This window comes from Scleropages formosus, chromosome 11 (genome assembly GCF_900964775.1).
Source record: "Scleropages formosus chromosome 11, fSclFor1.1, whole genome shotgun sequence".
NCBI lineage: Eukaryota > Metazoa > Chordata > Actinopteri > Osteoglossiformes > Osteoglossidae > Scleropages > Scleropages formosus.
This window is the reverse complement of record NC_041816.1, coordinates 24,103,375-24,125,844: the sequence shown is the minus strand read 5'-3', so window position 1 is coordinate 24,125,844 and position 22,470 is coordinate 24,103,375. Positions and strand designations below refer to the sequence as shown.

Here is a 22,470-nt window from a genome sequence, read left to right as displayed (position 1 = left end):
TTCTCAGTGGTTGACATTGTTTCAACCGGCTGAGTGGTGGATACGGGCAGAGTGGGGGGTACTTGTGTCGTTTCCGTCTTGGTGGAGGGCGCTGAAGTGGTTTCCACTGGAGGAATGGTCGAAGTGCTGGTGGACGGCGTTGCTGTGGAGACTTCGGATGTTGAAGCTGTACTTTCCTCCGTCACTGTGGTGGACACGGCAGTCGTTGATGGGCCGCTGGTCTCGACCGTAGGAGGTTTGGTGGATTCTGTCACCACTTCTTGTGTTGTGGTGGAAACTTTCTCAGTGGTGGACGTTGTTTCAACCGGCTGAGTGGTGGATACGGGCGGAGTGGGGGGTACTTGTGTCGTTTCCGTCTTGGTGGAGGGCGCTGAAGTGGTTTCCACTGGAGGAATGGTCGAAGTGCTGGTGGACGGCGTTGCTGTGGAGACTTCGGATGTTGAAGCTGTACTTTCCTCCGTCACTGTGGTGGACACGGCAGTCGTTGATGGGCCGCTGGTCTCGACCGTAGGAGGTTTGGTGGATTCTGTCACCACTTCTTGTGTTGTGGTGGAAACTTTCTCAGTGGTGGACGTTGTTTCAACCGGCTGAGTGGTGGATACGGGCGGAGTGGGGGGTACTTGTGTCGTTTCCGTCTTGGTGGAGGGCGCTGAAGTGGTTTCCACTGGAGGAATGGTCGAAGTGCTGGTGGACGGCGTTGATGTGGAGACTTCGGATGTTGAAGCTGTACTTTCCTCCGTCACTGTGGTGGACACGGCAGTCGTTGATGGGCCGCTGGTCTCGACCTTAGGAGGTTTGGTGGATTCTGTCACCACTTCTTGTGTTGTGGTGGAAACTTTCTCAGTGGTGGACGTTGTTTCAACCGGCTGAGTGGTGGATACGGGCGAAGTGGGGGGTACTTGTGTCGTTTCCGTCTTGGTGGAGGGCGCTGAAGTGGTTTCCACTGGAGGAATGGTCGAAGTGCTGGTGGACGGCGTTGCTGTGGAGACTTCGGATGTTGAAGCTGTACTTTCCTCCGTCACTGTGGTGGACACGGCAGTCGTTGATGGGCCGCTGGTCTCGACCGTAGGAGGTTTGGTGGATTCTGTCACCACTTCTTGTGTTGTGGTGGAAACTTTCTCAGTGGTGGACGTTGTTTCAACCGGCTGAGTGGTGGATACGGGCGGAGTGGGGGGTACTTGTGTCGTTTCCGTCTTGGTGGAGGGCGCTGAAGTGGTTTCCACTGGAGGAATGGTCGAAGTGCTGGTGGACGGCGTTGCTGTGGAGACTTCGGATGTTGAAGCTGTACTTTCCTCCGTCACTGTGGTGGACACGGCAGTCGTTGATGGGCCGCTGGTCTCGACCGTAGGAGGTTTGGTGGATTCTGTCACCACTTCTTGTGTTGTGGTGGAAACTTTCTCAGTGGTGGACGTTGTTTCAACCGGCTGAGTGGTGGATACGGGCGGAGTGGGGGGTACTTGTGTCGTTTCCGTCTTGGTGGAGGGCGCTGAAGTGGTTTCCACTGGAGGAATGGTCGAAGTGCTGGTGGACGGCGTTGCTGTGGAGACTTCGGATGTTGAAGCTGTACTTTCCTCCGTCACTGTGGTGGACACGGCAGTCGTTGATGGGCCGCTGGTCTCGACCGTAGGAGGTTTGGTGGATTCTGTCACCACTTCTTGTGTAGTGGTGGAAACTTTCTCAGTGGTTGACATTGTTTCAACCGGCTGAGTGGTGGATACGGGCGGAGTGGGGGGTACTTGTGTCGTTTCCGTCTTGGTGGAGGGCGCTGAAGTGGTTTCCACTGGAGGAATGGTCGAAGTACTGGTGGACGGCGTTGCTGTGGAGACTTCGGATGTTGAAGCTGTACTTTCCTCCGTCACTGTGGTGGACACGGCAGTCGTTGATGGGCCGCTGGTCTCGACCGTAGGAGGTTTGGTGGATTCTGTCACCACTTCTTGTGTTGTGGTGGAAACTTTCTCAGTGGTGGACGTTGTTTCAACCGGCTGAGTGGTGGATACGGGCGAAGTGGGGGGTACTTGTGTCGTTTCCGTCTTGGTGGAGGGCGCTGAAGTGGTTTCCACTGGAGGAATGGTCGAAGTGCTGGTGGACGGCGTTGCTGTGGAGACTTCGGATGTTGAAGCTGTACTTTCCTCCGTCACTGTGGTGGACACGGCAGTCGTTGATGGGCCGCTGGTCTCGACCGTAGGAGGTTTGGTGGATTCTGTCACCACTTCTTGTGTTGTGGTGGAAACTTTCTCAGTGGTGGACGTTGTTTCAACCGGCTGAGTGGTGGATACGGGCGGAGTGGGGGGTACTTGTGTCGTTTCCGTCTTGGTGGAGGGCGCTGAAGTGGTTTCCACTGGAGGAATGGTCGAAGTGCTGGTGGACGGCGTTGCTGTGGAGACTTCGGATGTTGAAGCTGTACTTTCCTCCGTCACTGTGGTGGACACGGCAGTCGTTGATGGGCCGCTGGTCTCGACCGTAGGAGGTTTGGTGGATTCTGTCACCACTTCTTGTGTTGTGGTGGAAACTTTCTCAGTGGTGGACGTTGTTTCAACCGGCTGAGTGGTGGATACGGGCGGAGTGGGGGGTACTTGTGTCGTTTCCGTCTTGGTGGAGGGCGCTGAAGTGGTTTCCACTGGAGGAATGGTCGAAGTGCTGGTGGACGGCGTTGCTGTGGAGACTTCGGATGTTGAAGCTGTACTTTCCTCCGTCACTGTGGTGGAGACGGCAGTCGTTGATGGGCCGCTGGTCTCGACCGTAGGAGGTTTGGTGGATTCTGTCACCACTTCTTGTGTAGTGGTGGACGTTGTTTCAACCGGCTGAGTGGTGGATACGGGCGGAGTGGGGGGTACTTGTGTCGTTTCCGTCTTGGTGGAGGGCGCTGAAGTGGTTTCCACTGGAGGAATGGTCGAAGTGCTGGTGGACGGCGTTGCTGTGGAGACTTCGGATGTTGAAGCTGTACTTTCCTCCGTCACTGTGGTGGACACAACAGTCGTTGATGGGCCGCTGGTTTCAGCTGTTTAGATTTAAGTTCAAAATTATTTTTCATATTTATGTATTTTTATTGCTGTTTTTAAGATTGACATTTCATGTAACAATATTCTTACTCAACATTTTTTATGTAAGTAAGATGGATTTCTTACTTGGTGTGGAGAACACAAAGATTGTTGTTGATCCAGCCGTCGTTGTCCATGCTGATAATGTGGTCTTTGTTGATGTTGTTGTGCTCACAGTAGTCTCACAGGGATACATGCTCCTGGTTATTGTCCCGTTCACTCCACATACTGCAGTGATGCAGCTGCCATCACCATCAGTCGTGTGGTAAATTGTGGTTCCATATGGGTACTGGTTTCCTTTGTATGCGCAGGAACAAGCTGGCAGAAAAGAAAACTCAGTAGTCATTTTTCGGTATGTTTTATTTTCATACTACTGCTACTTATATGAGACATTCCATGTCATTTTCTTACCATTCACATCATAGTTGCAGGTCAGTCCAGTAGACAAGCAACGGCTTAGGAACAAATAAATAATGTTAAATGTTAATCCTAAAAGTTTGAGATTGATTTATTTAAGTCAGGCATAACAGTACAATTTGGTTTTTGAAATTATTGTATAGGATTGTAAGACTTTGTTAGCAAGAATCTTTTACCAGGTTTGGCAATTTTTTGTGGATGGAACAGTATCTCCGGTCTCATAATGTTTCCCCTGCATATCATAGCATCCACACATTTCAGCAGCCACACATTCCATTGAGTCTTCATCAAGAAATGGCTTCTTTGAAGAGCATTTGGGATAGCAACCTAAAGACACATTTTTTCAACAGAAAGTTACACTTTTTGTGCATTGCTCCATGTTTCATACCAAACACACACGCGCCCACATACGCGCGCACACATTTCCTGAACCACTTGTCCCATACGGGGTTGCGGGGAGCCGCAGCCTAAGCCGGCAACACAGGGCAAAGGGCTGGAGGGGGAAGGGCCACACCCAGGACACGACGCCAGTCCGTCACAAGGCATCCCAAGCAGGACTTGAACCGAAGGCCTACCGGAGAGCAGGACCCGGCCCAACCCACTGCGCCACCACGCCCCCTCATACCAAACATCTTAGTACAATTTTAAAGAACATACACCCTTATGAACAAATAAGGTTACCTTCCAGTTTTGGAATGTGACTGGAGCATTTCCCTGATGGATTCCTGCATGTTTTCATGCAAGGAGCACCACATGGCTGGTAGTGCCACTCACATTTATCAGGGAGATTGTAGTAGTCACAAAACAAAGCTGCAAAATGAAGTGTTGGAAAGTGGGAATTAATGCACTGTCTTCTGGCATTATTTTTGCTTTTTTCCAGGGATTGAATGGAAACTCACGACAAATCTTGGGGGACCTCCAGGCAATACAGGCACCAGCTTCATTACAAGCCTGAGCATAGGCTGCCACTACTGTGCAGAAACACTCACAATCCCCTCCGCTGTCACAGGCACATGTATCTGTCATACAGGAATCATAGTATGAGCTGGGGTCCACCTAAAAAGAAAAAATGGTGCAGTCAGGAAGCTTGTTGTTGTTTCATTCACCCTATGATGTGTGAATGATATCGCTAATATAAAAAATGTACAGATTATATAAAATATAAGTTTTAAAGTTCCATGCAGCGCTGGGATCCAAGATGTCATTTAGCAACATAATCATTACTTGTTACACACTGGCTTACAATTGTTACTTTCTAGAATGCCCAGGAAGGGTGGGCAACCACTGGCCCGTGGTCTTTTTTCTTCCTCAACCTTCAGCTGGGAGTTTTTGCTCCTTTCCCCGGTGGACAGTAGGCATACTTCTAGCTCTATAAAAGTACTTCATTATGGTAGCCATTAGCTGACTGTCTTCTTTGTTTGTATCTGTTTTTCTTGCATTATGCCTGTGTTAAAGTGTTCTGTGTCACTGTGTGAGAAGAGCGCTCTATAAAAATAAATTGAATTGAATTGAATAAAGTAATTATCTCCATACTCGACTGTGGCAATCCGCGAATACGTTGCTGTTGATGATGCTGCACTGTTTCTGGGCCCAGGGCTTCCTGTATGGGTTGCTGGCACAGGGATCTTTGGTGCTCATAGCATCAGGACTGCTGGGAGAGACTTTCCAGCTGTTTCCAAATTCCACAGGATCCACAACCACTGCTTGGCTCCTGGTAGTGAAGTCATTATTTCCATTTCCGTCGTAGTTTCCGCAAAGGCCACAAATTTGGCCCTGGGTAAATGGTTACAAATACAGAATTTAGGAGCCCGCAACTTGCCTGGATACTAACGCGAAGAGAGGCACAACGCAGTGTTAAGAAGTTCAAGTGCCTTACCTGAAATGTTGGACTCAGTTTGATAAAAATGCTGGTTTTCCTGTCCCACATCAGGACGAGGCCATTTTCAGTTTCAATGACAAGGTAAATGCCTATGATATGGATCTTGTAGGGCACTTCTTCCCCTGAATCTCTTTCAACAACTTTGTAGTTACCCTCTGTCAGTATAAGCTCATTGTTCTAAACGGAACAAAGATGGTGGTCATGAGAATCACAAAGTCTAGATTTAGAGTATGACCACATCAATCTGTTTTGTGGAATGTAAAAATGCTCACCCCCAAGAAAAGCTTTATGGCTTTGGAACAGGTAGTGCCAGTCGTGCCACATGGAATGTTCTCAGTAATGACTCTGAAGGTGCCATTGCTGTTGCTGCAGTAGTCCTGAAAAAGTGCAAAAATAGCCATTCCAAGAACTTTCAGAATGTCTGTACAGGCCAGTTCAGTCAGATCTTGACATTGATCACAAATTGATCAGCGATAAAACAGTTCAGGTCCGGGTTTTGCTTCATGCAGTTACTCAAGAGAGTACAGTCGGCATAGAGAGTCATGTTGGTAAAACATACCTGAGTAAGAATGTATTCACTGTTTCCATTGAAATTGTACCTCTTCCCATCAAAAGTGGAATAATGTCCATCTCCATAGACAAAGCAGGTGCCATCACACTTTTTACTTGTACACTGCCATTTCCTCTCCTTGCAAGTACTGGAATAAAGGGGGCACCAAAAATTTGCACAATGGAAATGCACAGAAGTTGCAAGATATTTCTGTTGTACCGAACAATCATGTGCAAATTTGTTCACGGCATGCTGAAAACATTCTGATAAAGCGCACAAACCATGTATTGCAGTCATGTTGAATGGTTTCTCCAGGTTGGTGTGGAACTCCATTATGGATGCAGGGACAGAGCTCCTCCTCTATACAGCCTCCATTGCCATCAGACACCAGGTTAGGGGGGCACACACAGCCTGAAGTACACCCTTTGTTGACCTAGTTAGTCCAATTAAAAGGCCAGTCAGGCAGACACTACTGGAAATGAAGCATTAAAATGGTTCTGTTTTTCAGTTTCTAGAATGGTCTGTCTCTTTGAGCTGGGTAAGGGACCTCATGCAAGAAAATGGAATACATTATGTTTTACAGCTTCTTTTAAATGCTGAACTGCAGGTCTGCTAATCTGGGAACTCTTTAGTTAACTTACACAAGCTAAGTCAAGACTCAAGCAGCTCTTCTGGCATTCACTGCCTGTAGCACCCAACTCAGCATCTGAGCAGTTGAAGAAAACCATTGGCTCGTTACAAGCTAGGGAAACAAAGAGAGACCATGCTGTATATCAGGAAGTAATTAGAAGTATGTAACATCTGTTGTGTGTTATTGTAAAAAACCATAAGTACCGCAAATGAGTTATTAAAAAAAAAAAAAAAAAAAAAAAACGCAGTGCCTAATTAGCTTTAAAATCTGATTGATCTGTCTTTGACAAATATTGTTAATCCCAGTTTAATTTGAGGCAGCATGGTGCAAGGATAAAATATATCAGAGATGGAAGGAAAAAATCAAAGGTTTTATTTGCTTGTATTAAGACTGAGTCTTAGTTCTTAATTACAGAAATACCTACGTAGCATTTCCAGTGTAAAATCGTAGGCTTGTTTCCCAGCCAGATTAATTATGAAAAAATAGGTCAAGCCTAGGACAAATATCAGATATCTAGTGCTAGTAATATTATAAATGATCAGAGAATAACACAAGTAGGGAATCAAACTCACTTGTTTTCACATCTGGACTTCCTATGCAGTTCAGTGTCCCCTGTTTGCATGTACTGTAGAATGAGACACATGAGCACAAGACAGCAGTATTTATGAGTATTACATTTAAAATCATACAGCCTTCCTCAATATACTGACACTTATTATGCAGGTATTTACTTTACTGGCCTTCGAGAACTTGCACCAGTCATTTGGATATAAGGGCCCCATCCCTGTTTTTTCTGGAGGTTTAAGTGAAAATGTGCACTAAATGAAAAATCAGTGCTATCTGTACTTATAAGAAAGAGTGCATGATGTATTCATGTGTACATTATTAGTTTCATTGACTTTGGTGCTTTATTTGTGTTCTCAAATGGAACCAAAGTGGAACCAAATAAAATAAAATTAAAAAAAAACAAAATTTAAAAAAAAGAGCAAAAATATCAATTTTTTTGAGGAAAATACTTTTCTGCATGTGTGTTACGAATAAGACACGAAGATATCTAGCTCCGAGTGCAATTTATTTACAGCAATTGTGTAAGAGCAAACACTAAGCTGTTTGTGGAACGACAAAATAAGAAACACAATTGAAGGCCCAGAGAAGGAAAAAAAAAAAAACAACACCCTTCCCCTTTATACTTGTCCTGATTGCTTGGTCATTCTGCTAACATGGACAGAGTCAATGATGTTACAATAAATAGGTAGATCATTGTTAGTATCTCATTGTACAGAACTGACACTGTAAGTCGCTTAAGACAAAGGAGTCAGGTAATGAAGAATGCAAATATAAGTGTAAATTTGGAAGTGTCAAAGTGTATTGAGAATGGTAAGAGAAAAAACAGTTGTGATAACTATGAAGTCCTGCAAAACTCGTCTTCCTGCTTATTTTGAAACATGTTACATCGAAGTCAAAGTCCTGAATATCTTAACATTGACAAACTATTTTAATGACTCATTCCGATTCCCTTTTCATCTGTAACATTCTATTTAAAGCACAATTTAATATTTGTAGTTATTAAAGAACTTATTGCGGATCTGTACAATATTTTTTTAAATTTATATGCAGTGAAATCCATGTAAAAAGATGTGAAATTATTATAGGGCCTGGTCTTCATGGCAAGGATTTTCCAGCTTTTTCTGAAACCCTGAGAAAGCTGTCTATGAAACAGGACTGACCGTTGCTCCAACTGGTGAAAATGATGAGAGCTCTTACCATATGGCTCCATTTATGTTGATGGATTGTTCAGGTAAAATCACATAGTCCTTGTAATAGCAGGAGCACTTTGTGGATGGGACACATCTTGAACTGTCATCCATGAAACTCCCTTCAGGACAGCCACAGCCATCCGCAGCTGTGAAGTTCACCTGACAGGTGTAGTCAGTCTCGCTGATGGAACGACAGCTGCGACGACAGCTGGTCATGTCATACGAATAGGTCATAGTGCTGGGACAGTTGGTGTACTTTTCTGGTGAGAGAGACACAGAAAAAGTGAAATGTCAACTTGATCTGGATTAATCTGATGAGCCATTGGCATTTTTGAGGTTATGCTGCACTACCCAGCATTGAACTTACGACAAATGGAGGCTCTCCAGCCTTGAAGTGATACTCCTGCTCTTGTACAGACACGGACGTATGAGGAGATGGCAGCGCACATGCAGTCCTCTGTGTTCTCACAGTTACAGGTGTCATACATGCAATTCTGCGGAAAACGAAGAACATCATGAAAGAGTCAGTCTTCTGAGGCAGAAATCCTACATACTTGGATGGGGGAAAAAAAATGAGCAATTTATAAAAGATGTGTTTAAACTCAAGGGGGCGCGGTGGGTTGGACTGGGTCCTGCTCTCCGGTGGGTCTGGGGTTCAAGTCCTGCTTGGGATGCCTTGCGATGGACTGGTGTCCTGTCCCGGGTGTGTCCCCTCCCCCTCCAGCCTTATGCCCTGAGTTGCTGGGTTAGGCTCCGGTTCCCCGTGACCCCGTATGGGAGAAGCGGTTCAGAAAGTGTACGTGTTTAAACTCACTTTTTGGTATTTATCTGGTCTTATCACAGAATGGCATGGAGCAAACACTCCTTTTGGATCAGACAGCATAGAACACCAATACTGGGCATATTTCTCTGAAACAGAAATAAGATTGGATAGAATATTATTTATTCAGAAATATCGTAAATGTCAGCCATGTCATTATTTTAAGCATGAACAGCTGCGAGAAGGAACGGGTCAGCGAAACCAGAATAATCAACAAATATAAATGGATACCGTTCTCCACACTCAGGCTACAGGGGTTTTCATAATGACTTTTGACATCTGGGCACATGGGTTTCATCCTCCAGGTGTTCACAAAGCTCACAGCTGTTCCCTCCACCAGCCCATGCTGGGACTGAAAGTCATCATTCTGGTTTTTGTTAAAGTTTCCACAGAGACCTAATGCATGAGGCAGATCAGACATAACAGTCAGCGGATGTTCGGTAATGAAGCGATCTTTGGCAGCTTGGTCAGAAGGACAGCAAAGCTGGGTGGATGTAAATGAGAAAACGTACCGCAGGTTTTTCCGCTGTAAGTCAGGTCGGCGGTGATATGGACCTGCATGATGGGGACAAGCTGGATTTCAAGCTGAATCCCAACAGAAGTTTGGACAATGATGTAGAAGGTGGAAGGCATGAACATAATAAAAGAAGCTGCGGAAGACAAACTCTCATTAGAAGGCAAATCCATTTTACGACAGAAGGAAATAAAACAATGTGTTCAATATACAAGTGGCGTAAAATTGTCGTAAGCCTGTGGTCTTAAACATTGCATTGACAAGTGATGTCTACGAAGAATTACAACTAAAATCATATCCTTAACAGTCAATCGATCAAACCATTACTCGTTCACTCTTCAGCAGTACCTTTGCCCTTGCGAGATCCAGGAAGTTTCATTTTTAACATAAAACCCTCACCTGTTGAAAGTGGCAGCTGGGAAGCCATTCCATTTACAAACACCTTTCTATCTTGATGGACTGTGATAACCTGTGGATTACATAAGAGAATATGTTCAAGCAGTAGTACTTGAGGGCGGCGTGGCGGTGCAGCAGGCTTGGCCGGGGCCTGCTCTCTGGTGGGTCTGGGATTCAAGTCCTGCTTGGGGTGCCTTGCGACGGACTAGTGTCCCGTCTTGGGTGTGTCCCCTCCCCATCCAGCCTTGTGCCCTATGTTGCCGGGTTCGCCACAACCCCGCTCAGAGCAAGCAATTTCAGCCGGACAGCCGGTATTACTTGATTCTGAAAATCCCTGATAGCTTTCAAACTACTGGTATGTGGTGCTAATAACATAATTGCTATACAGATGCTCCTCGACTAACGGTGGGGTTACGTTCCGATAAACCCATCGTAAGTGGAAAAATCGTAAGTCGAAAAAGAATACAGTACCGCATCTACCGAACCTCATAGCCTAGCCTGCCTTAAACGTGTTCAGAACACTTCCCATAGCCTACAGCTGGGCAAATTTATAGGAGACATACATGGGTGTTCAGTAGACATGATGGGATGTGAAAAGAAAAATAAAAAAAAAAGCTTCAACGCAGTATAGACAGCATCGTACCACACATCGCAAGCACGGGAGCAGATCGAAATTCAAAGTACCGGTTCTTCTGAATGCCTGTTGCTATCGTAGCTTCGAAAAATCGTAAATCGAAGAGCATCTGTATTACCGTGCCGGGTGGAGAGAGGTCATTTAAGCGAACGTGTTACTCACAATGGTTCCATTTTGGATGGCCACAGTGACAGACTTGAGGCTGGTCTCTGTGTCTGTCAGCCCGCAATTGCCCAGTTCCCCCAGGACGGTGAAGTCTGTTCCGTTACACAGCTAGAGAAAAGAAGAGCGTGAAACAGTGCGGCCCAATCGTTGTTCAAATACAAATGACCTTATGCAGTACTTGTACCATACTTACAGTTTAGAAAGTACTGATATCTACTTATGCTGGTGAACGCGTGGAAGCGATATCATCAAAAGCATACACATTTTTCATTCACGATGTGGACACTGACCGTGCTGAGTATGAAACTGCAGCTTCCGTGGAAAGTATACATCTTGCCATCGTAGGTGGTGACATGTGAACCCCCCTCCACAGAGCAGGTGGAGGGACCAGTCCTGTCTGTACAGTTCCACTTGCCCCCAAAGCATTCACTAAGAAGAACATTTCTTATTTTACAAAACCGTTCATATTCATATTCTCTTTTCATAAAGTCCTGTTGATATAGCCTAACTAACCCAAGGATTTCATACTACATTTTTAATTAAAAATAGGTCCAGGGTAAAGCATAGGTATAAAATAGGAATCTTTGAAGCTGCATCTGAGACGCAGTGAGCAGGTGGCTTACCAATCCCTACTGGTGTCTGTGTGTGACTCTCCAGATGTGTAGACCTTCTTCTCATATATGCAGGGGCAATCATTCACCGGTACACAGCCACCCCCGGAGATGTCGTCAAAAATGGTGCCTTGGGCAAAGTTGAGCTCAATGAGTGATTTGCGTTGGCACTCACGTGGATGGAACACAAGCGATGCTAAAGCCAAAAGCAGCTAGAAACGAACTCGCAGACTTTCCGCTGAGAAATATTGCTGGTAACACGCAATAAATAAAGACATTTAAGCATTTACAGAAACATGCATTGTTCTTTTTTTCGTTCAAACTTAGATCACTAGGTAGGAGGTAATACAATATGATACCTTGTGGGCAGAAACATCCATCCGTGCAGTGCTCCTCACACACCTGGCTTGTCTCCAGGTTAGAGCAGGTATCGAAACAGGGGATCCCGCACTCTTTGTACTCCATGTTGAAGGGGCATGATTTAGCTGCATGACCACAGCAAGAACACATTTAGATTCTATCATTCGAGTAACAGTCTGATTCATCATAAGCTAACACTTATGGTATTCGCACAGAGTCCATACAGGCAGGATCATAAACCTGGCAGAAGGTCACATACCACAGAACTGGGTGGTCCTCCATTCCTGGGGTTTCCCACCAGCATGCACGCACTGGCGGGAATACTCCGAAATAGTGTTGCATACACAAAAAGAGCTGTTGCTGCTGTTGTTACAGTGGCACATGTCTGTCACACAGGCCTGAACAAAGGGATCAGTGGGGACCAAGTTCTGGCAGCTGCTCAATGCAGAGCTGGACAGGAGTGTCTGGCAAGTTTGTTCCTAGCAGAGGACAGAGGAACAGCAGAGAGCTTAAAACACCCAACACCGATAAACTATTCAGGATGACCCAACAATGACTCAACACCATGAGAGAGTTAAAGTCCTGATATATCCTGAGGTTTAAAAAAAATCCCGTGGGCCCTAAACAAAGGTAGTCTGTTGGTATACATTTTACACTCAATCACTGTTTGAAACAGTAAATCACTGCTTTACCTCATCCGTACAGCCCTCAGCAAACTCAAGTTGGATGTCCTGACAGATTTCCGTGGGCCCATCCATCCGCCAAAAATTAGCAAAGTCAGAAGGACTTATTTTTACATCTGAAATAAAGTGGAATGATTGAGATGAAGACACAAACACGAAAGATACTGTAATTCACTGTGGAGGATGCTAGCTGTTGACTTACCATTTTTAAAAAATTCATTATACAGCTGGACACCATTGAAGTCTCCACAGAGTCCACAGGTTGTGTTTTTGTATTTAGTGTCCAGTTCCACCTGTGGAAGAATTAAAAAAAAAAAAAAAACATGAAAGATTTGAGTGATAATAAACAAAATTATATAACACAACATAAAAGGAATTGAAATTACATGCTGTAAATTGTGTTGCCAAATTACAGTATATTTTATATTGTTCATTTCCATAAATGTTGCTTCTGGAAGGCAAATTGATCTAGTACACATTCTTTAAGACACATCATTTCCTACAGGTTTAAATTGTGTACCATGAAAGAGTCATCTTCATTCCACATCACTTGTAAGCCCAGCTTGGACGTGACTCTGATGTAGGAAGTGGTCTTCTGAATCAGCACTCCAGCATTACTAAATGGCAGCTTGATTCTGGGGAAAATAGAAGCCAGAGCGAAAAATGAGGGCTTGGACTGGAATGCCATTTGATGATTGTTCTTGACATTTTAAGGTGGTCTGAAGGAAACTGTAAAATTATCTCTCAAGTCTCTTCACTGACTCTAACTAATGTCATTAAAAAGAGGTAATACTCACGTCTTTCCATTAACGATAACCAAGCCGTTGGAGAGCTCCACCACAGTCCCGTCCAGCTTCATGGTGATTGCACTTATTGTGGGCTCCCCATCGACCACTTGGCGCCTCATCTGGATGTTGAAGTCCTCATAAGGGTTCCTGCAGTTTGAGGTCAAGATGAAGTTGCACGTGGAGGGGAGCTGGAAGAAGTCCCCATCGAAGGTCTTGAAGTGGTAGCTCCCCCATGTGCTGCAGACCTGGCCATTGTGTACTGGACTTACACCTAAGTAAGAGAAGACCAAAGGCTGCAGCAGATCAAGTTGACATAAACAAGCCCTTAATGCATACATTTACTCTGAGAAATCTTTCTAAACTTCTTACCTGCAGTGATTGGGGTTATGGTCATTGTGGGAATGATTGTAATTGCTTGGGTGCTCACTGAAAAAATCAGAGCACAAGTTAGCTGTACTGCGTAGGATTTGTTATAGCTGACAAAGAAAATGGACAGTAATGCGTAGACTTGTCACTTGGTAAATATGAATGTCCACTAACCTGTTGTCTTTGGGCTTGATGGGACGTTGTCATACTGCCACTGCTGGTCAGTGTTCTGCTGAGGGTACTGGGATATGTCTGTGGAAAAAAAACAATATTTCACATCATTTTCTGTTGATTTCCATGTCTTTTTTTTTAATCATTGCATGCAATAAAATTCTGTTGAATAACTAGAAGTCAAACTGATAGTGACCTTTCCCTAGTTTTGAACGTTGAAGTACTGGAGTGTTGAACTGTTTTGAGAAGGTATCTGTGAAGAAACTGATCTTTTTATTATTCTCAAAAACTGCCAAAGCTTTGAGTTTATATGGGGGCTGTACGGAAAACCCAGCGTGTGTCATAGAAGTTGACTCCCTAGCGATACCCAGCGAAATGTTTAAATAGCCCTTAAAAATCATTATAGTTTTGCCTTGTATGAACTCTTCAGAGATGTTTCTGTGATGCTTCATCCATTCATGAATTAAGGACTGTTCTTGGATAGAAGAAGGCAAATCGCTTTCATAGATGTCCAACTCATTCGTAGACTGAATTGAATCTTTCATTTTATTTTTCATTTTAATTTATTTTCTGGAATAGTGCAAAAAATTTATTTATTCGCCTGAATCTGAATTTAAGTTTACCTCTGACCTCATCCCCATTGCATATTATTGTCCACATCTGTTGTATATCATAATTTCAAACAAAAAGTACAGTTAGAAATTTCTGAAACGTGTACTCAATGAATATCTTGATCAATGTATGGTGTGCAAATATATAACAAATGTTATAACTATTGTCACAATTTCGATGTCTTATTTGACTTTGAGAAAGAAGATATGCACATTTGAGTTTTGGACAGCTGTGCATTTTAGTGAAAGGAATGTGATTTACTGACCTGCTCCTGTAGAAATGAATCCAGCAGACACTGCCATCCACAGCAGTGCCCAGGTGGATGTGTTCCTTCTTTTCCCCATTGTCACCAATGGTTGGTGACCTGCTCCTCCACACCTGCTTTGAGTGAGGTAAGTACTCCCAAATTGGCTTTTATACCTCTTGCCTTTGAGGAAGTACTAAGGAACTCGGAAAGTTAAAGGTGAAGGTGGGGCAAGAGCTTAAACTTTCCAACACAACGTCTCCACAAACACATTGATTCCCTCCCTAATTTGTAAACATTCACGTCCAGCATCCTTTGTGTTTGAATAAATACTTAAAAATCCCATTCCTTCTGTTCTAGTGACTGTTTTCTTCTCTTGTTTATAATCATAGAAATGTTTTGGTTTTTTTTTTCATTTAATTTTCAGTATTTCTTTTGCTTCTGACATATACCTTAAAATAACCGTAACCGTAAAAATAATGGTGATTAGTGTGTTAAGGGACTTTCGTGCCAAGATTCATAGGATCAACTGTGAAGAGAAAAAAAAGTTCTCTTACACTGTCCACCAGTAAAACATACATGAATTAGATTGCTTCATGTATGACTTAATTGGCAGCAGTATAATCAGGTAAGAAGTCTTTGTACTACAGTACTACAGTCAAAGGGGGTCTTGGGTTTCTTTCTTTATCTGTAGTTTTGTTTTGATATGTGCTGGTGGTGTCTTCTTTTTGGTTAAGATTTACCAGTTTTGCAGGTGAGCTGGGAATCTTTGTCCCCTTTGGGAAGGCAAATGCATTGCACTAATTACATTGACAAAATGAGGACTTGAAGGAGGGGTCAATTTACCGTAGATACCATTGAGCTTGAAATAAAGGGGAAATTCGCCCTGAAAACGTTATGTACTGTTATTGGATTATTTGTGTGACCACCATATGGGGTTTGTGCTATGTTGCTGAAATTTGAGTTATATCATTAATGTTCTGTATCCGTGATTGTTTTACGTACAGTATCTTAAGGACTAACCACAAATGAATCATTTCCAACGTTCACCTTCATCGCTAATGGTAAGTGTGTGTCTCTAGGTGTGGCTTCTCCAGAATTACGAAAGGAACAATTGACACGATTGCAACATTGTTTTCATTCTTACTATATTAAGCATATATACTTCAGTAAATATAATGATTTTTGATACGCATTCAAAATCAAACCATAATGTCCCTTTACTATTAGGCTGAGAATAAATTGGAGATTTTGTCTGTTACCCACCATCCATGCATTGAATGAAAAACTTAGAAGTTAATGTAAGAGCTACTACATTCATGTTTATTTTATACTAATGGAGTGCTAATTACTGCCACTCCTTTACCTTTGGCAGCATTTTGAATTCGATTTCTCTCTTCAGAAAGCAGTCCATCATGAGGAAAAGTGAAAGGAATGATCCAAACAGAAATGATGTACTGCAGTGTTAATCCTTTACAAGAACAAAAGTGGCTTCCACAGAGCCATCCAAAGTATGTCCTACTGTGTATGTCCTTCTACTCCCTCTGTTGCGTTTCCAGCACTGTCTACAAGTTCCATAACAACCACGATTATCATACAATTTATCCGTTAAAAGGAAGCATAGCAAGCGGGCTTTGATTATGCAACAAAGTCTATATAGTAAGATTCGGGTAACATCGAAAACAGTAGGACAGTTATTTTCCAGTCTGTGACTTTAACTACTGTAATAAATGGCTTCTGGATAATTATCAGCAATCATTAATGAGAAATAAAAATAAATGTAGACGTTTCCTCACAGCTGAATACGATAGATACTATCGTATCTAAATATCTTTGTTTGCAGAGGATGACAGGACAAGATAGAGGTGGATTTCAAGTAAATGTCAGTCCTTGTTAGCTTTCAGTGGGCAGTCGCTTTTGCTCTGACGGCACACACTTTAAGAGGTCCTGTTCTGTCTCCACAATGTCCTGTTCTGACCAATCCCTAAGTGTAATATTGACCCTGCAGTGTAACATTGGTGTGTCTGTCTTATTCCAAACCACAGGCTAATTGTCATCAAATAGACGTTCTGAAGCCTGAGTGGCCTGTTCCGTTTCCCACCCCTTTGAAGGCCCTGTCAACACCGTTCCCACTCCACCTAAAGTTTGAAAAACCACCACTGTTTACTGGGTTTCGCAGCTCAGGGTGTTGTCGTAGCGTGTTTGACCGCCACAGATTGATGCTCCACTGCTGAATCCAATTGCCTCACCTGTACTAAGCAAACACTTGGAGCTTAAAACTGCCTCGAGAGTAAAGTTAATACAGGATCCAGACCTTAAACAAATGAACCTTTCTGTGTAATCTGAACATAGTATTATGATTTATGGTGGAATGTTATTGAAGGTTAAACTGTGGCGTGGCGTAAAATCAGCACGGCAAGAACTGTGTGGCATTGACATGCACTGCAATGTCGAACATTATACCGTGAATTCAAGCGGTCTCTCCAAAAATGGTAAAGCCGGGTCTCAGAACTGCACTTAGGACCTGGTCTGACTTGAGGGCTTACAATTCAGATAACCTTAGACCAAGTTCTTTCAGTCTGCTTCAGTCTACTGCTACAGTTATTGCATGTGAAAACTTATCTGTTGCAGTAACTGCCTTGGAGGAAGAATCCTGGGTTGGTAAAACCCAGATATACTACGTGGTAAAACACACAATGCACCGTTTCTTGGCATGGCATTGCTATAGAGGATGGCAGCATCAGGAATTTAATTTTATTTCTTTGTTTTTAAATGTTATTCTTTTTCACAGCCACACTGTAACATACGAAGGTAACAACAGAAACTGCAAATATAAATAAAATGACAAGAAATTACAGTATTTCTCATAAGTGATGAACTGTCCAAGTCTGTCATCTGAAGAGAATGCAGTAAGATTGAATTTTATTGATGCTACAGTCAGTTGGCTGACACTTTTCTCCAAAGCCACTTACACTGTTAAGGTACTTGCAGTAACTCACTTATAGAGCAGGGTAATTTAGAGTAACAGCCTTGCTCAAGAGTATTACAGCTGGGATTTGAACCTGTGAGCTCTAAGATAAGGGTGGAAATTCATCACTAAGATACTCCACAATTAAAGAGAAATAGAATTATTAACCACAACCATAAAATGCAACTAAGGCAAGAATAAGTAAGCAAGTAAGTAAAGAAACAAATGGACAAACGAACAAACAAAAATAAAAACTGACACAGGACTTTGAAAGACTTCAGTCAAATTATGAACAAACTGAATTTTCCTATAGTTTAACATTTCAACATATTGAAAAGCTCCAGCCTACAATTATCTTACTGCCCCAAGTGTACATTTTGACTGGAAACTTGGTTTTACCCTACAGTATTTATCCAGTCTGCCCCATGAAGTAGAGTTTGTTCTTTGTGGACTAGAGCATGTGACCCAGACGGACAGAAAACGGGAAATGAAAGAGGAGGAAGTGAAAGCAAGAAAGACGGAGAGTCAGAGACAGAGGCAGAGATACCAAAACTGTAAGAAAAACTTCAACGACAGCAGCAGCATCCCTTCCCCCCTTAGAGAATGAAGCCTCGTTCAATGCTGAGCGTTAGGCTGGATTCTGGAGAAAGAAGCACAGAGAAGCACTCATCAAGGTCCTACCCATCATGGACCCTACTCTGGCTAAAGAGAGGTGCACCTTCAACAACAGACCAGTCCAGCTGGGGTGCTCCACAGAACCCAACCTGCGGTCATTTCTAGGGCCGGCAGCCGTTGGGTTCTATCTGGGTCCTCTCGCTATCCGGGTGGCGTTGACAATACAACCTTTTCACTCCTTTTCTTTTTTGCATCTCATATAATATGATATAAATAGTTTGCTGTCACTTGGCTTTATTTACTCATTCAGTTCTAGTTACTGTAGCGTCCTTTCTATTTCTATCGATCTATTATGTGCATGTTGTGCCAGGAATTGTTACAAGTTTGCCTCTGTAGCATTTTGCAATTTCCTTTGGGATCTATCTATCTATCTATCTATCTATCTATCTATCTATCTATCTAATCATCAGCTGAGACATTCCTTCATTTATATTTATATTTATTCATTAAGCAGATGTTTTTCTCCAAAGCGATTCACCAACTGAGAGAAGAAGATGCAGAAATGCAATTTTTGTTGCCCAGTCACTTTCTCTACTGTCAGTGTTTACCTAAAGGAAAGTATTTTGTAGTAAAAGAAGGTAATGCTTATCAGAAAAAGGGCAGCATGGTGGCGCAGTGGGTGCGTAGAGTTTGCATGTTCTCCCGGCGTCTCTGTGGGTTTCCTCAAAGTACTCTGGTTTCCTCCCACAGTCAAAAGACACCTGATTCAGGTTAATTGGTCATTCTCAATTCCCCATTGTGTGTAGATGTGTGCATGTCCTGTTAAGGGTGTAACCCTCTTAGCCTGCTACGCAGTGATTCTGTGATTTACATTTATTTACTTAGCAGGCACTTTTCTCCAAAGCAACTCAAATATGAATTCTATGTAGTGTTATGAGCCCACACACCTTATTCCTCAAGGTGACTTACACTGCTATATACACTACTTACACTGGGTCACTCATCCATACATCAGTGGGAGACACTGTCTCTGTGTCACACACACTATAAGGGAACCCAAACACCATGTCTTTAGACTGTGGGAGGAAACCAGAGCACCCAGAGGAAACCCACACAGACACAGGGAGAACATGCAAACTCCACACAGACTGATCAGGGATCAAACCCATGTCTTCTTGCTCCATGCAGGTGCTGTAAGACAGCAACACTACTTGCTGTGCCACCGTGCTACTGATTGGGCGGCATGATACACTCTGAACCACTGTAATTATGAAAAGTGTTACAGTATTTTATAGGTAAAATGCATTATGTTGCTGTTTGTATTGGGGGTTGCATTAGTTATTTTGAAAATGCTAAATTTGCTTTAGGAATTGCATTAAAGCAACTGAGAAAACTTCCAACATGGAAAATATTTACGTTAAATGCTTAATAAACAAGGCACCAGATTTCTTCTGTAATTTAAACCCTCACTGAGAATGAATATGAGTTTTGATACTCTGAAGGTATTACAACGTCAGTCAGGGAAACTCAGGAGGACAGTTGTATGCTTTACTGGGCACACCAATGTTCTAACGCTGATATGTCGAGAAAACGAATAGATGTTTGCACTCTCCGTGGTCTAAGAGACAGCAAAGAAGGGAATCCCTCCTTCCTTTGGACTTACATCTATCCATTTAGCTCATGTTTTTCTACAAAGTGACTTAGAATATGGAGGTATTTACAATTTTTTACCCACACACACACACTTTCTGAACCACTTGTCCCATACGGGGTCATGGGGAACCGGAGCCTACCCAGCAACACAGGCCAGAGGGGGAGGGGACACACCCAGGACAGGACGCCAGTCCCTCGCAAGGCACCCCAAGCGGGACTTGAACCCCAGACCCACTGGAGAGCAGGACCCGGTCCAACCCACTGCGCCCCCCAATTTTTTACCCATTTATACAATTAATTTTACTACAGCAATTTTATGGTAAGTGTTGCTCATAGGTACTGCTGCTAGAAGGAGGAATCAAACCTGCAACCTTTGGGCCCAAAAACAGGAGCGCTAACCACTATGCAACCAGGTACCTTTTGTAAAAGATCCCAATATTCACACTGGCTCTTTCTGTCCCTCTTTGTCACGAACACTTACTTGAGAGGCGAAAGCATCCGTCTCTGTAACGCACACCACCAAGTGAGGATGTTTGGCTACTTCTTATGGTAAGAAAACAATAATATTTCACGTCCTCTTTCCTTTGCTGATTTATACTGATCGCAGTTCTTTACGACGTTCGCTCAGAAGAGGAAAAATAAACTATCCACTGTTGAATAAACAGAAGAGTTAACAAAGCTCTTACACAGCAGTATTGCGGTGTAGAGTTCAACACCACTTTCCTGCCCTGGATTATATGTTATGAATAAACTTCAAAAAATTAATAATTAAAAAACTCCATACAGTTCCTCGTGCAATGTAAAGCAACTGGCTGAACTCAAAATTCACGCGTGATTAAAAATTGAATTCATTGACTCTGCTTGGACCGCTGCCCCCGCGACCCGGCCCCGGATAGCGGAGGAAGATGGAATGGAATAGAATTTCTTAATTGTTAATTATTGTAATTAAAATAATAAATTTTACTATTAACTGCTTTACTGAAGAACTAAAAACATTTTTGTGTTTTGGATATAAGCATCTAGTGAGAAAAAGTTTTGGAAAAGTAAAACAAGTAAAATTATTATTATTATTATTTACCATCACCAAAAAGAGAGTAATATTCACTAATTCAGTTTATTTTTGTACAGTGCTCTCCTCAGCAGAGTGATGCAGAGCAATGAATAACTGAGCACATGCAGTTGACTCAGGAGAAAATGAAAAGGTAAGGAGACAGTGAAAACGGAGGACACTTTCCTAATGTGCATAACTTGTTACACTCCGGGAGCCTTTTTATTCACATGCATCACCTTGCTGTTTTTTTTTTTTTTTTTTACTTTAAAAATCAGGTGTGCTGTGCTTCTTTTTTCCACAACAGGCTCATAACTCCTTTCAAAACACCTTGTCTACAGTCCCTTCTTTCTCTCCTTTACGTTTCACGCATGTATAAGAAGGATGAGCTCAACCCCCTGCCTACGAATGTCTTTATTGTAAGCAAGAAACTTGCGGACAAACATCCCAAAGGGAGCAAGACTTCTCACTCGGGAAGATCTAGTTCCAACAAAATTGAAGATCGTTCTGTTCAAGCCTTGTTGCAGAACAATGGGTCGGTATCTGGCGTTGCCTCAATTCGCCTGCAAGCCTGAAGCACTTGGTACAAATGTCAGATTGGACAAACAAACGTACTTTCTGAGGTCTGAAGCAGAGCTCCCTCCGGCTATTGTGCCTTTGGTTGGGACACTATTTGCCAAGTAGGAGTGTCATGAATCACTACAGCTGGAGAGTTGGGGAACGTGTGTCACTTGGACGTTTGTGGATCCGGTTTCTGTGCTTTTCACAAGTGTCCATATTCGGCAGAACTGAGACTTAGAGAAGATGACAACTAGTCTTGGTCAAATATACAATTATGTGCATTCCAATACTTTGATTTCCCAGAAGGCACCTTGTACGATGACCTATCCTGCTTCGTCAGGGAAAATCATTCAAAATCATGTAATATTTCAGTTCAGACCGCCGCTTTGCCTTCATTGGATGCCGATTTTTCAGGTCTTCTGGACATTCCAGGTTCCTTGGATAACAATTCACCATTTATGTCTTCATCTGCGGGATGAGATCCTTCTCCTTTCTCGAAGGAAATACTCCTGCTTGAAACGTTCGCAACTGTTGTTCTTTGCTGCGTTGTAATAGTACAGTTCCAATTTTCTCCAGTAATTTCTGCTTGATTTTGCACTTGCAATCTTCTCAAGAACTGAACTCGTGAAAAAATAAGCACTCACAACCGCTGCACACACCTATATATACTGTAGGTGTGATTCAGAATTAAGTGAGGGCAAATGAAGCATCATAAATCACTGCTGACTCAAATCACTCAATAAAAACATTAATATGTCTGAACCACGTTCCTTGCTTTATTGTGAGATAGGAAGCAATGCTAAAGGCAGGACAAACGTAGACTTCATAGGATCTTCATATATCTACAATATAATCTTTGTATGATCATATCTCCATATTACCTTACTGAGTTCATTAATGAGTGCATACATTTTTAAACTGTCACCATAATGAAAATGGCTGTATTCATAAGTCATAATCATGATTTGTTAGCTAGCAGTGCAGTGGTT

General features: G+C 42.9%; 1 protein-coding gene across 1 annotated transcript; it reads right to left on the bottom strand.

The window, feature by feature from the left end:
• Positions 1-1,695: 1,695 nt before the first annotated feature.
• LOC108940920 (mucin-5B-like) lies at positions 1,696-14,795 on the bottom strand. The gene is made up of 32 exons (XM_029256374.1): positions 14,658-14,795; positions 13,784-13,861; positions 13,613-13,669; positions 13,253-13,514; positions 12,976-13,090; positions 12,658-12,748; positions 12,465-12,571; positions 12,032-12,251; positions 11,772-11,897; positions 11,425-11,542; positions 11,092-11,230; positions 10,799-10,909; positions 10,006-10,075; positions 9,605-9,742; positions 9,324-9,488; positions 9,087-9,181; positions 8,640-8,766; positions 8,280-8,532; positions 7,088-7,140; positions 6,526-6,626; positions 6,166-6,317; positions 5,894-6,032; positions 5,607-5,711; positions 5,332-5,511; positions 4,989-5,228; positions 4,355-4,511; positions 4,137-4,265; positions 3,632-3,782; positions 3,450-3,493; positions 3,126-3,356; positions 2,903-2,998; positions 1,696-1,703 (listed from the first exon to the last, which is right to left on the bottom strand). The coding sequence occupies exons 1-32, from the start codon at positions 14,734-14,736 to the stop codon at positions 1,696-1,698; spliced, it is 4,137 nt and encodes a 1,378-aa protein (XP_029112207.1). The 5' UTR covers positions 14,737-14,795.
• Positions 14,796-22,470: the final 7,675 nt, after the last annotated feature.